The sequence below is a fragment of the Perca flavescens genome, chromosome 14, assembly GCF_004354835.1.
Source record: "Perca flavescens isolate YP-PL-M2 chromosome 14, PFLA_1.0, whole genome shotgun sequence".
NCBI classification, from domain to species: Eukaryota; Metazoa; Chordata; class Actinopteri; order Perciformes; family Percidae; genus Perca; species Perca flavescens.
This window is the reverse complement of record NC_041344.1, coordinates 24,725,352-24,741,257: the sequence shown is the minus strand read 5'-3', so window position 1 is coordinate 24,741,257 and position 15,906 is coordinate 24,725,352. Positions and strand designations below refer to the sequence as shown.

The window sequence follows — 15,906 nt, the reverse complement described above, 5'->3', positions numbered from 1 at the left end:
GATTCAAAAGAGCGCAAAAGTAGAATGAGCATTCAGCTTCGACATCACCAGGAAGAAGACAGAAATGGGTAAACCAGTGGGGAACACTCAGGGCCCTCGAGGGCCTAAGATATTCTAAAAAATAATATTTAAAAAGTCATCAGTTGTCATTTTTTAAAACAATTCGTAATTTGACAATCAACATCCAAACGAAACGTTTTTCAGAAAATACACCTTTCAAATCTGCCTATTGTGTTTGTGTTGGAATGTGAAGGGTTAAATGAATTGTCGACCTATCAGAATATTGCTGCCCCTGCAGTTGCTAGGAAGAAGCTGTTATGCTTTCAGCTCTGTGATTGGTGGTCCAGCTATACATTTACAGAGGGCCGAGCAATAGTTTCTAATGACAGACTTATTTCAAATAACAGTCAAATTGACAATCATATCTTCACTCTAAATCGGCAGGCTTTGTTATCGCCAACTTTATGAAAAGTTCTGCCTGCCAATACTTTAGTTATAACCAAGTACTTGCATAACTGATAACATTCCCATCAGCCTCAGCCATACTTTGTGTTTTGTGCCAATGTGTCACACAAAAGTGTTTTTGTGTTGTAGCATGCTTTAACACCCACCAAACAAAGATTGTGAACATGGGAGGATTTGCATTTTGCTTAAAATTCAGCCCATACCTACCAGCATAAACATCAGCTATCAGCATCCAGTTTGCGATATCCCAAATAAAACAAATGACACAAAGAGAGCATTGCTGCTTTATGGACAATAAGGGGCAAACGTCACGACAAGGTAAATTTTTTAAATAAATTGGAATTGATCCGTGCATACTGAACTTGCTAGAGAAACATGTTGATAAACTTGAAATTTTTAGCTACCAAGCTGCCCACTTTGGACCACTAGACAAATTTGATGGATTGCCATTTTGACAAACATTAGTGCCCACCATGAATTTTAATCACGTTGGAAAGCCGATAATCAGATAGGTTTTATTTATTTTTCCAATACTTTAGTTATAACAGTGGTGGTGGCAATGTTAGCATGCTAACACACCAAACAGATTGTGAACATGGTAAAGCCCATACCTACTAAACATCAGTGGGTCTTCTCTGTTAGACTGGTTTCGTCTATCCTTGTGTCATATATATATATATATATATATATATATATATATATATATATGTATGTATGTATATATGAATGTTAGCATGCTAAGTCGCTGAACTAAGATGGTGAAGATTATCCCTGCTAAACATCAGCATGTTAGCAGTGACATTTAGTGTTGTTCATGAGTGTGTTGGCATGATGACATTAGCATTTAGCTGGAAGGACCGTTTGTACCAAAAAGAGCCTAAAAGATCTGCTAGCGTGGCTGTAGACTCGTCATCTTGTTGTGACTATCAATGAAATATTATATTTCTGTGCTACAGAGTGTTTATCAGCCCACCTTGAAAAAATATTTCATTGGAGACACTAGGATTTTTTTTGGTTTAAAACAACCAAATTTAAAAGGTTTTAAATATCAGCAGCTCCAACCCCAAAATATCAAGGCTGAAAAATCGGCTGTGCCCCAGCTGTGTGTGTGGGTGTGTGGGAATGCGTGCTAAACCGAATCAGTCACAGAAATGACTTTTTAGGGATGCAAGAGACTCACCAGGGGGTTCCTGAAGAATTCATATTTGGCATAGTTCTTTCTGAAGAGGAATTTACTGTCGCTGCTCATGGAGGCTTGAACCTGAACCACCAGCTCGTGGTCCTCCAGACATCTTTCTGTATGAGGACACAGATGGACAGTGTTACTCCTCAACGGGGTTATGTTTTCCTCAGGGATGTAACTGGAGGCAAACACAGACATCTTAAAATCTGTGTAAACTGCTTTAGGGCTTACTCATATGTTAAAAATCATTCATTCAATCAAAAAGGCATTTTAACAATATAACTGACACTAACTAGAGTTCCACTCTTTATCATTCTCTCTCTCTCTATTTTTTTTTTTTTTAGGTATGATCTGCAACATAACAAGTAGCTCTTCTGCATGCATTTCCTCTCCCTTCATTTTTCTCTTCTCTTTTTAACATCGAAAGCATATTCTGAGATGTCAATTGGTATAAATTGGAAAGAATGAGCCTTTTAAGCAGTGAAAATAGAGATAAATGTTACTAAGCACAAACACATCACCAGTTCTACTGTTATTGTATACAATGACACAGCAATAAAAATACATGGCCTGTTACTAAGAGACGAGCAAGGGAATAAGAGGTTAAATGAGGAGGGGCTGTGAAAAGAAAAAGCACTGTGAGGCAGGGAGGGAGGAGGTGAAGGTGGAGAAGAGAAGTGATATGACATGGAGAGGGGGGGAGGAGAAGGAGGAGGTGGTGGTGAGGGCATTGCAGAAAGATGATGTCATGTATTTAGGCTGATTGCTGAGAGCAGCGAAGCCATAAGCAAAGTACAAGCCACAGACAAACACACAACCACACATTAAGAGCTCATGCAGGCCTAACCTGCTCACTGTGCACCACAGAGGCACAATTATTTTCTTTCTGTGTGTATGAGCATGTGTGTGTGTGTGTATGAGCACGTGTGTGTGTTCAGCCCTCTTTCTTGAAGTTGAGTGTATACGATCTCAGAGTGAGGCAGCTTAGAAATAGATAGTGACAGGATGGTCCAGTTCTGCATGAACACACACACACACACACACACACACACACACACACACACACACACACACACACACACACACACACACACACACACAAAAAAAATATGATAGTAACCGGGATTTAGAACTAAATCTGCCTTCCAGATTAACTCACAGTCTTGTTTAATTAAGACAAAAAATGCACACAGACACACAGACACACACACACACACATATATATATGCTCGTACATATATATATACAAAACTAAGTCATTTTTCTTGCTGAAAAAATATTGGCTACAGTTAAGGGTGGAAATGTCTGAGTTCTTTTTGAGTGTGAGTGTGAGTGTGTGTGTGTGTGTGTGTGTGTGTGTGTGTGTGTGTGTGTGTGTGTGTGTGTGTGTGCGCACACGCTGGCTGCAAGCAGGGGATTTTTTTTGTGGAAGGTTAAGGAAAGATTCATTGGCTGGGAAGGGTAGGGGCTCGTCCGACAGAGAAACGCAATTGGTTCCTTGCAGCTGGGGTATGACGCTTTAGTCCAGGCCTCTCCCTCCCCCCCTTAATCTCTCCCTCTCTTTTGCGCTCTCTCTCTTCGTCTCTCACTCTTTTTCCCTTCCTCCCTCTCTTCACCTCACATTCCATCTCTCCAGTGCACCTTTTTCAGAAACCCAGATCAAGCAGCAAAGCACAAAGCAATCCTTTGACTCTAAAAATACGACTCGGGAGTAGGAAATTCTCACCGAGGACAAAGACAGACCCAGGAGGAAAAAAAATAAAGACATAAATAAAGCCTCAGATGGAGACACTGCAAAAGTGAAGAAGCAAATCATGAGTCTTATGTTTTTGTTTTTCCTCTTCCCCTGAGCAAATTATTGGTAGGGAACAGGCATGTAAGCAGAACATGGAAAATGCTTAATCCTACAACCAACACACCTGCCTGAGCCGTATAGAAGGCATACAAGCACTGGTGCCATGCTCAAGTGAACATACACACAAGAGAGTATTACCAACCGCACGCACGCACACACACGCACACGCACACACACACACACACACTTCCTGTTGGATTTAATGCCTCACAGTTGTCAGAACAACATAGACTTTTACAGAAAAAACTGAAGGCTCTTTTTGGAAAATATAACTGATAATGTAACAGATTTTGACTCATATAAGTGGTGGGTCGCCTGACTGCTGTTTTATCACCCTATCATAAACTGCTACATTACTGCACATAACCAATCCAGATACAGAGAGGCACAAAGTAGTATCAAACGTAGATTGATGTCCATTTTTGCCAAAAGGAGCATGAATATAGACACAAGAGTCAAATCCATGCCTGTATGCACACACACTCAGCATATACAGTATACATATACATACACACATTCTTACCGAGGCCAAGGACGGGGTGGTGCTCCACCAGACTCCAGGCGTTGTCGTCCAGACAGTGGCTCTTGTAGACCAGGAGCTGACACACATCTCTGGCCGTCATGTCTGCTGGGATCTCCACCACTTTACCGGCCCCATCCTCACTCCACACCTTCACTATCTGGAAACACATGGGAATAATAATGGGAATGTGGATAAAAGAGCAGTGAAGGTCGCTTTTGACAGGGAGGAGAAAGTCTAATAAGAGTCCCAGGGCGTAATGTGTCCTGAGCCACTTTCGGAAATTTGAATCCGCAAGAGAAAAGGGAGAATGTTTCAGATTAGAGGCTACATTTACCTCCATAACCAGGTGCTTTGTCAAGTCCACTCTTAAAAAGTCCTGTTCACATGATTTTATCACTCCAACATGAGAACCGCTTAAAAAAAAAAGGAAGAAGGATGACATCCAGGAAAGGTTGGCCAGCCCTATGCTCTCAGTTCTTTGTCCACAGCTAAACCAAACTCACTCACATCCACGGATATGCGTGTAAACCTGCTTGCGCACAAACCACAATAACACGTTTTCTGTCACATGCAAGAATATCTGCAATCGGAAAAGGAGAAAAAACAAATATTTACACTTGGACAGTAAAATAAAACGATGTATTTACACATCTTGCATTTTGTCCTTAAAAATATCATCGCTGGGAGCAGCAAGTGGGTACAGTTCAAAGCACGAGTTCCTCCCATTGTTGCGCCATTTTGAACCATATCAGCCAAGTGCCCAAAGCGACATTTAAACCGGGTGTAATTTTGTCTTTTCTGAGTGTGTTGCTGCACAGATAACCACAGACCAGCTGCTTCACACCACTGTATGAGCAGATTCACCCACGCCACAGAGCGCGCGCTACCACATGCAGCGCAACACATAAATATGAGCAAATTAACATTGGAAAGTGCCTGAAAACCACACAGACGACTCAGATTATCTTCCATGTATCAGAAGGAAATTGTGTGTGTGTGTGTGTGTGTGTGTCTGTGTGTGCGCGTGTATGTGTGTGTCTCCTTACACACCCACATACTTAACATCTTCTGTCCACGGCAGGGATTCTGCTGCCCTGCATGTCACACAAACCCACCGGGGAACAACTGTTGAAAATTACATGAGACAAGACACAAATAGGATGATGGTTAAGGCCCGGAAGTAGGGTACGGAAAATTAAGTCGAACATTGGCACCACAAAGTAGAAACCAACAAAACACCAAAACCCGACAGCTACGGCGGCCTAGAAATGACACCAAAAAAACAGCACAGTGACAAATAGACACTTAGAGACTCCAAATGCAACCAGAAACAACGTCACATTGTCTCTGCCCCTGCAAAGCCAGAAGACCTCCTCTCTTCCCTCACGCCCCCGTAAGAAAAAAGCGATTTCATGACGCATGAGTTTTGCTCATGAAAAAAGTTTTAGAAACAGTGATGGTGGAAAAATGCAAAGGTCCTCATCGCTGCAAAGTGATAACCGCAAACACACGTACACACACGCAGCTCCCGACAGACATCCGGAAAAGAAGGAACGCGCACACAAGTCTCTTACCTCCACAGCCTGAAATAGGCAACAGTCTGGAGAGCAGGATGGCATTTTCACACTGAGACGCCTTCCAGTGACACAGAGAGACAGAGGGAGAGAAGGAGAGAGAGGGAGGGGAGGAGGAGGAGGAGGAGGGGAGGAGAGGGAGGGAAGGAAGTCAGGAAGAGAAGGAGGGAGGGACAGATTGGCAAGGAGAACGCAAGAGAGGTAAGAGGGAAGAGGGGGGAGAGGGAGGAAGTGACAGAGGAAGGACGAGAGTGAAAGAGAGACAGAGCAAAAGAGAGACAGCCTGCCCCTTCTTCTCGTGCTGGGCAGCATAAAGGCTTAGCTGCGAAGAGTGGTATGAGCCGCCGCTCCTCTCCTCCCTCGTCCTCCTCCTCCTCCTCCTCCTCCCCTTCCTCCTCCTCCCCTTCCTCCTCCTCCTCCTCACACTGGATTAACCCAGTGTAGGATTTTTAAAAGGTGAGCTGCTACCTGTCACGTACTCTACACTCTTATCTTCAGGGCTACGTTCAAATCCTCTCATCCCTCCCAAAAAAGATCACCATCAGCTCCATTTACCGATGGCGCCGCACCAAAAGTAACAGTCTCTCTCCCTAAAACACGCCCACAACTCCACACACACACACACACACACACACACACACACACACACGAAAACCAGCTCAAACTACTAAGCTAATCACTGAAAACATACACACACATCCCTTATTCTTATGCATCTACTGACATTTTCTTTGAGCTGCCTGACGGTTTTAATTTCTACCCCCTCCCTCCTATCCTCTTCCTCAGCAGTATGTGAAATACTATGAGAGAGTGTTAGGACCAGAGCAACATGTGTAACGCACATTCACAGCTTCGACGTTTGCAAAGAAGGCAATTGAAAGAAAACGGTGGGGTGATTCGATATGAAGCTGTAGGGATCACGTGTCGGGCATTTGGGCTTTGCTGAGGGGGTCAAGAGAGGGGTAGGGAGGGGGTAGGGGGTGGGGAGGTTGTTGCTCAGCAAATCTGCCCTGCCAAGAGAGAGAGAGAGAGGGAGAAAGAGAGAGAAATAGAGAAAGAGAAAAGAGCTATGGAGGAATGTCAGTAATGCAATACTGAGTCATAATAAGGCGCATGTGTAGAGTGCAGGCCAACCCAGCTGGCCCCTAATACATTGTGCATGAGAACTATGAGACACACACACACAGACACAGACACACACAAAGACACACACACACACACACAGACACACACACAGACACACATTTAAAAGAGGAAGATAAAATGTAAACTATGACAACCAGCTCCGGCAGTTTTTTTTACCTTGCTCGACTTTTTCCTCCAGTCTCATGCTGCAGCTTTGCAGCCATCTGGGGAGCAGTATAACTCTAGGCTCTTACATGTGAAAGAAAGGGAGATAACAAGCTCACTTTCCTTCTGTTTAATCTCCCTTTTCTTTCTAATTTTTCTATTTCTGTTTCCATTTGTTTGTGTACTTGTTCTTTAACTTTCTAACAAGTTTAAAGACCCCCCGATTTCCCTTCCCCCACTTCCCTCTTTTTTTCTCCACCAGAGGCGGGTGAGGGGTGGAAACGTACAGGGTTATTGGTCTCCTATGCTGCTTATAGCAACGCACCACCCCCTCCACACACACACACACACACACACACACACACACACACACACACACACACACACACACACACACACACACACACACACACACACACACACACACACACACACACACACACACACACACACACACACACACACACACACACACGTAGAGGGGTTGGCTTGGAGCCACAGCATATTGGATTCAAGGGTCATGACAGACACCTGTATGCCTATAAACAAACACATACACACTAGCACAGTGTGTACGGGGTCAGAGGTCAAACACAATAATCTGCGCCAGGGTCAGGCCCACTTGACCAAGAGGTTTATGGGCCCCTAAACCTATCAGGCTGTAGGCAAACACACACACACATACATACAACAAATGCACACACTCATACAAGCTAACACAGGTAGTAAACTGGTTGTCTTAAGCCAGAGCAGATCTGTTCCACAGTAATACGACCAAGTGATTGTAAAAAAAACAATCTTAATTCATTCATAGATGGGGTGGGGGGAAGGGGGTGCAAGGGTAGTGATGGCCACTATCTTATTCTGGGATGTTTTATTATTTACGAACCGTTGTGGCAAACAATAATATAAAACTTACAAATGCATGTAATGTAATGACTGGACTTAGAGGTTGACGTAGTTTGACAGCAGGAAAACAAACCTGGAAGAAAAATTATAAAAACGCATAAAGTGCAAAAAAAGCATAAGTGGCAATAGTTCAGTTAGGCAGGACGTTTTTTTTGCTGCACCAGAGAAAATTAACGGCAAGCAATTACTTGGAGTATGGAAAACATAGTAAAGCATACAAAGAAATATAGTGTGTGATGAAAAATGATTCCAAGAAAAAGAAAGTAAAACCTTTACAATTAACTACATTTATACACAATGTATCCATAAAATGTGGTCTAATCTTGATCAAAGTCACTATAATAGACAAATACTCTATCATAAACTATACAATGTACAGTTTATTAGCACTTCCGTCTTATTTGTGTATCATTAAATCGGTCTTAAATACAGTGTCCAACTTCTATCTGTGGACATGCTACGCTGTTTTCTATACACAAAACAGCCTAATGCGTTGTTATAAATGGTATCGCTAACATTAGATAGAGCAAACCCCCACAGTGAAATTTAACTTGTTTTAATGGAACACGATCAACTCGGGTGTGACGTCATTCCCAGCTCAGCCTTCTGACTTCTGAGGTAAATGGAACACTAACACTTAAGGACCTGATTTGTTTTTACAAGTTTAAGTTTTAGGGTAGCTGTCAGTTATCTGAGGCTTCATAGAAGTTGGAAGATGAAAATGCCATCAAACACAGTGAAACATTAACTACAAAATGGCTTAAACGTATGAAAAGTAATGTTTCGGAATAATTAAAAGGGATAGTTCGGATATTTTTGAAGTGGGGTTTTGGTTAGTTTAGTATCACTTCCGGACAAATTTCAAAAATCAGTTACCGTTATTTTTTTCTGAAGATGTATATATTACCTGCCAATTATTCTACTGTAAATGGTGAAACATTTTTACTAAATGGCTACAGATATTCATTTAACAGCCAATTCTTAGATTGTCCTGCAATAGTAGAATTATACCAGCAACTACAAACCACTGTTGGAGGCTTCCGTTGTAGACTAACACACCCATCACCAATGTCAGCATTTGAAGGCTGGTCGGTGGTGACTTCCCACCCTGGTCTAAATACTGCATCAGTTGTCTTTCATGTCTGCGAGTGGTCGGGTTTCAAGCCAGACAGAGCTGATTAGCTCTGCAGACAGGCCAAACTCAATTTCACCTCACTGGAGCGCCACCACAAACCCTCAGTGAGTAGCTCATCTCCCCCCCCCTCCACTCCACTCCCATGACCCAACACTGGCGTGACACTGTTCGTTTTCTCTCTCTCTCTCCCAAAGTGTACACAGTCAGACAGAAAGCCTCCAAATGACTGATAGACGTCTAATACTTAGTCCTGGGAATCCCTTCTTGTGTAAGTATCACCCAAAGTTTTTCCTAAATAAAGTCATGTGGGCGTTGGTGCAATTTATCCAATAAAAAGGAACTTGGCATATATAAAAATAAAACTTTAGATTTGGCAGAAAAGTTTACACAGTGATTTATTTTTCCATGCAAAGATCCCATTCACCAATCATCTTTAATCCAATTTGTGTGGTCTGAGAAGGAAACGCAAAGCTCTGCATCCACAGAATGAATGCGTGCTGCATAGTTTGGTCAAGTACGATATCACTGATATTATATGATAAAATCCCAAGAAAACTCCCTCTTCAGGAATTTACATATACAAAAGCCTAATTTTATAAATGGTTTCATCAGACACCCGAGGTTCTGAGGTGCCTTAAACAATCAGTTCTCATCATTATCTAGTTGCAGTTGTATAGTTTCTACAGGAAGAACTGAATGCTTCATCAAGTTCTAGTTTGACATTCCTCATGTAATCCTCCGACAGCACATTCAAGTGTGCGCGTGCGTGCTTGAAAACATTTACTGCTTGGCAGAAACTCAAAATGTCCTGTAAATCTTCATTACACACACATGCACCTTATCTGATTCAAGTGGGTCAGCAGACCATTGCGTGCAGAAGATCATCAGCTGACCACAGACAGAAAGGGAGGTATGGGTCTTAAACTTGGAGAGTGTGTGATTCTGACTTAGAACCTTAATTTAGTTTTTGGGACACTGCTACAGCATATATACTGTAGCCATAGATTTAAAAATAAATAAATATGTCTAAAAGTACTGTCAACTTTTCTTATCCGCTATTAAAACTCTCTTCAAGCAATAAGCGACACCATTAAAAGAAATAATGCATATAGTAAAATACAGTATTATCAAATCACTAAGCACAGACCAGCTATTAAAAAGACAACCAGGCAAAACTTAAAAAAAAAAAAATGTAGCCACCTCTTTCAAGTAAGGAGGATGAAGGGGAAAAGGTTTGACAATTCCATCACAACCTTTACTCCAGACATGTATTAGATATCAAAGACAAATAAAAAAAATAAATTATTCTGATGATGTCGCTAGAGGAAAAATCAGGGGATCTCCAAAATGTGTCATTAACGTCTGTGCCAAATTTTATGGCAACCCATCCGATAGTTTTTGAGACATTTCACTAAAAAACATAGCGGTGCTAGAGGAAAAGGAGATCACTAAAGGCATTAGGATTCCTCCTCTGGGGACCATGAATGTCTTTGCAGAATAGTTGTTGAGGTATTTCAGTCAGGACAAAGTGGTGGACCGACCAAACCGACCAACACTGCCGTCCCTAGATGTGCTGGCATTGCTAAAAAAGAAAAACACCCAATTGATCAGACTGTAAATGTTTGTTAAATTTCGCAAGAACCAAATATTTTAATAATGAGATCATGCACTGAATAACACTCTTTCACATCCTCTTTTTCCTCAGGGTCAGGGTCATTTAAAGAGCAATTAAGGGGTTCAGTGTCAGTGACTTCAGCAGGTTGGATGCTTGCCAACACAGGGGGCTTGAAACAGAGTTGAGAGATTGTCTCTTTAACCACTGGGCCTCCCTGCTGTCCCTGATGTTTGTAATGTCGTGTCTCTGGCCACAAATAAAGGCAGGAGTTGCGTTACTGCCGCAGTCATGATGCCAAAGCAAACCCATTTGCCAAGTGATGAAAGACATGATCTGACCAAATTCTTGTCAAAGCCGGGGTAACATTACTGAAATGTATGGTGTAAGACTGCCACAACATGCGTGGGAAACGGCTGCTATCAGAGTTCAGCATTAAGTCAGACTAATGAACAGTCTTTGGAAGCAGCAGCAACTAGACCCCATGCAAAGAGTTAAATAAGATCCCCTAAACTAGTTTCTAAAATCTGATGGAGACGCAGCATCATGTTATCTGTTCATGATACCCTGAGGACAAATCCATTTATGTTATCAGAAACCGGCCACAAACCTGTCATGTCACGCACATACCGTATACAGTTTTACTGGCTCATAATATAAGCTCCCTTGGAGGGAGCTGGAGGGAGAGATCCTATGATAAAACCATGCCAATGCAAAAACGATGCAACTATTTCTGTAGACGAACACATTGTTGTGTCAGCCATCTTCAAAGCTTGGACAAAACTGACTTGCACACATCCATGCATACATGTACTCAAACATCTTCATAATCTTCAGTAGCCTTTCTGTTAGCTTACATATGGCATTACACAACATAGCATGCCAACACAGGCCCTGACGTCTGGAGCTAAAGTCGTGGCCAGTGTGACGCTGGTCTTGCTGAACTTAAGTGATTTGATCAGTGAAAGTTTCATTTAATCAGCAGAAGACTAGTCATGGCATTAGAAAGGATTAAAGTACATGATGGGTCCACACGCATCCACCAAAGGAGGCCATTTAATACTGGGGCTGGTTTAGTCATAACATTGTTAAACGAGACTAAAAGTCTACAGCCATGCTAACAGCTATGTAAGGCTTAAGGCCCTGACACACCAGGCCATCGGCCAATATTGAGCGGTCATTGATTGTCTGCCACTATAGCAGCAATCTGTCCAATAGCTGCTGATTTTAGTCTGAACCGACATTGCCATCCCTCGAACAATGCAATCAAAGTTGCTCCATGTAGCATTTTAAGCATTAATGTATCACCGTCATATCACTTTGATTAATGAACTAATCAAATTACACTGGAGATGTTTATTCACACTTGTGGCTTTCATTTCCCATGATCCCCATCACCTCCAGCCACACATTTATCAGTCTTCCAGCCACCTCCTTTGCTTGTTGTTTCTCTTTTGCTGCCAGTGATAAACATGATGGAATTTTGGAAGTGATTTTTCCATGACCTTTATCGCTGTTCGTGCTGGAAAAATACTACCATCTTCCTGTTTTTGTGCCAATAAGCAGTCTTGAAGAATTTCCTGCCTACTCCAACCTGTTGACATGCTACGAAAAATGCAGTAAAGAAGAAGTAAAATGCTGCCAGACCTCTGAGCCATAATCTGTTTGAGAAATTATAGCAGAAATGTGTCATCTATGTCAGATACAAAGCATATGCAAAGCAGTTTTAAGAAATATCTAAATGTAAATATACTATTTATAGCAAAATACAAATGCATTTTCCTCTCTATAGCAATAAGATACATAAGACAATATATAAATGAACTAAACTGGATAAAATGTAGATGTAAATGTTCTGGGAAAGAGACATGATGCAACATCTGGTCAGCTCTCACAGACTCAAACGCACACAAAAGATTCTTTGTACAAACTGCAAACTTGTTCTCTCTCCAGACCTTGTGAGATGAGATCAACAAAATGCAAAAATAATCCTATCACATGTTTTGTGTGCGTGTGAACTGAATATTGCCACTTGTGCGTGTAATGATAGGTGTGCAAGAAAGGGTGAGTATCTAAAATAACTCTTATTGTTCAGGGTGGGCATCCTGAAAACATCTTTGGGAGGGATGGAACATTCCTGGGACAGGAGGCTCTAACCGGGGGAAGGAAGGGCAAGACACACACACACACACACACACACACACACACACACACACACACACACACACACACACACACACACACACACACACACACACACACACACACACACACACACACACACACACACACACACACACACACACACACACACACACACACACACACACACACACACACACACACACACACACACACACACACACACACACACACACACACACACACACACACACACACACACACACACACACACACAGTTAAAGCGTGTGAACCGGAAATGGGTGCCTGTCTTGCCAGAGCCGGCAGACGGGTTCAGAAGGTTCAGAGAGATCCGACCTGCAGACGTTCCCAGCCGTACTCCCAGCTCCGCTACGGAAGTCTGCGCTCTGTCTGCAGCATCCTGGAGACATTGCTCACCTCCGTCCACAGCAAAACATGTCGGTCACTGTGTGTGTGTGTGTGTGTGTGTGTGTGTGTGTGTGTGTGTGTGTGTGTGTGTGTGTGATTGATAATGATGCTTCCACAAGAACACACACATACAGTACAGTCAGATAACCCAGGGTGAGCTGTGTAATAGAAGGAAAGACTGTCTCCCTCTGCCAAAGTCAACACATGCTGTTCTGACCTGAACATAACAGGCCAGTCAGCGGGTTTCACAACACACACACACACACACACACACACACACACACACACACACACACACACACACACACACACACACACACACACACACACACACACACACACGGTAAAGTAAAGGACATCAAATACAACGAGGAGTCCAAAATATTAAAAAATATAAAAACTATTGTGATACTAACCAGTAACCATTTCAGAAACATATACAAAAAAGTTGGCGAGGTTAGTTTTTAATCCTGTCCCAGCACTGAAAGATAGTTAGTCATGAAGCTTCCAACACTAGCACACTACCTGCCTCCTCCAGCCAGTTGTATAATTTTAGTGAGCAGTGTTGTGCCTGAACGCAGTTCATTGAACAGATAGTTCATGAACTCGTTCATATTTTGGGCGAACGTGAACTGAACGTACTGTATTACTGCCTGATGAACGTTACTGTGAACTCGTTCATTGTGGTGTCTGTGAACGGCACGCTCTCTCAGTTTAACTTCGTTCAATAGGGTGCCAGATTTCTATAGAGCCTTCCAGGCGAAAACACGGCTAAAACACACCGTAAACAGGCCCTTAATATGTTGTGGAAAAAGCACCCAATCTGGCAACACCAGCCACCAGCGTCACACCGCGTCATCAAAACAAAAAGCAGCATGGAGGCGTCATATGATCATTTAAACGAGTTTTAGGACAAGGTCGGTGAGGATGGGAAAAATCTTACATTTCTGTGCAAACTTTGCCTGCCGGTTTTCAAAAAGAAAATCCGCACTTCAGTCACATCCACAGCAAACCTGAAACGGCACATTGAACTGATAAAATAATTGCGGTCTGTGGTTCTACATGGGCTGTGGCAATAATTTTGAAAAATAATAGCTCGCAGCAACATATGGAAAAAAAGAACTAGGAACTAGTTAATTTTTGGAACTGTGAACTTAGTTCAAAATTTTGAAGTATGAACTATGAACAGTACTAGTTAATTTTAAAATTTGTGAACTGAACTTTGAACTAGTTCATGTAGAAAGTGAACTTTCCCAACACTGTCAGCGAGTGTGTATTAGTGCCAGTGATGTGGTAGGGGGTGTGCTTACGTGGTTGTCGGAGGCCTGTATGGGGCTGAGCACGGGGGAGCCTGCTGGGCTGCAGAGCTCAGGGAAAGGGTTGGGGATGGCAGGCAGGGAGGCTGGACGCAGCCTATGCTCTTCCTGCAGGCACCTGCAGAGGGAGACACATACGCTAATGGCATGGCTGGCGAGTCATTGCAACACTGACAATACTGCACACACATGATGATGCCGCAGGGTTTCCCCCAGTGTATTGCAAGCCCTGGTGGCCCACCGGGCCTAAGTTGCTCCCCACCAGCTCTAAGTCTCTGGTATTTTTTTGAAAATGTATATATTTTTTTTAAACTACAGTTATAGTGGGACTGGTCGGTTGGAAACTTAGAAGTAGTCATATTTTCAAATCTCAAGTTAGCTTTTAGCACTGACTTAATGTAGGGCCCCAATGGAATCTGCCTTTTAGCTTAAATAGCAAAGTGTTCGTGGCCTTTAAAATCACAATCAAAAACAAAACTAACATCAAAATGCTTTAGAAGCTAATTAATAACACTTTTCTAATTCACGTGATTTTCAAAGAGTGTCCTATTGTCTTCATTTACATTTTCTACAAAACAACAAAAGCACACAGTTCAAAAGACAAACAGGAGTGTTCTTCCTATCTTGTTTTTTAGACATATTTTCAGTTTTGCCAGCTGTCTTTATCTCAACATTAGAGAGTGAAATGGATGCAGGGGACAGGTAATGTTTGTCTACCTGACGGCCTGGATGTGCATGGGCTGAGAGTGCCGCAGCTTCTCCCTGGAGGGGGAGGAAGGGAGCAAGGGCGTGGTGTGACGACGGTGGGACTGGCCGTGTCCCGCGTAGGCATGGTGCATGTGGTGGTGGTGTTGGTGTGGAGCATGCACATGGCCATTGTTCAGGATTAGCGCCGTGTCTGCCTGCGTTGAGTACACACTCTCCATGGAGGAGTTCATGTCGTTCACTAGCTGCTCCAGATCCACATCGTCGTCTGTGGAAGCGGGCGGACGGTGGCATGGGAGAGGTGGAGAGGGGTGGAAGAAGAAAGTGAGTGAGCAAAAAGTTGCAGGACAGCAGATCCACTCGCCTCAGGAGGATCCTGTTAGGGTGAAACTCCTACTGTGCATACTGAGAAAATGCCACATCATTCTGACCTTTAATTAGTTGTTATTTAACACAGTCAACAGTCTAAATATTGTCAGAAGCCCATTGTGGTCCAGAAACCATCAAGCACAAGAGCAGAGAGAACACACAGCCTTGTTTTGAAGTATCACTACTCCTCGTGCTGGATTTCACTTTGGCTTGGATTTCTTCCAATGGCTGTGTATTAGACTAACTCGCTAGCTTCCCATTGGTCAGATTATGTGAAACCTGTCATTCAAGGGGCTGAGTTGTTCATCAAGCACTGTAGGTTGGAACCAACAGTTACCCACAGACTGAACCCACACTAAACCAAACCAGGGTGAAAGGTTCTCTAGAGCTGCTCTTGCA

At 42.8% G+C, this 15,906-nt stretch overlaps 1 protein-coding gene across 10 annotated transcripts in view; it reads right to left on the bottom strand.

Moving 5' to 3' along the window:
• The window catches only part of LOC114567948 (growth factor receptor-bound protein 10), a 63,177-nt gene that overhangs the window by 9,962 nt on the left and 37,309 nt on the right, over nucleotides 1-15,906 (bottom strand). For 7 of the 10 annotated variants that reach the window (XM_028597233.1, XM_028597232.1, XM_028597234.1 and 4 more), the window contains 4 exons: nucleotides 15,151-15,406; nucleotides 14,428-14,551; nucleotides 4,027-4,183; nucleotides 1,646-1,761 (listed from right to left, as the gene is read on the bottom strand). In XM_028597233.1, the coding sequence (XP_028453034.1) occupies nucleotides 1,646-1,761; nucleotides 4,027-4,183; nucleotides 14,428-14,551; nucleotides 15,151-15,406 (653 nt within the window). Of the gene's footprint in view, nucleotides 1-1,645; nucleotides 1,762-4,026; nucleotides 4,184-4,360; nucleotides 4,607-5,072; nucleotides 5,572-5,600; nucleotides 5,678-14,427; nucleotides 14,552-15,150; nucleotides 15,407-15,906 lie in introns of those variants that run through there. The other 3 variants (XM_028597239.1, XM_028597240.1, XM_028597241.1) reach the window with 3 other exon arrangements.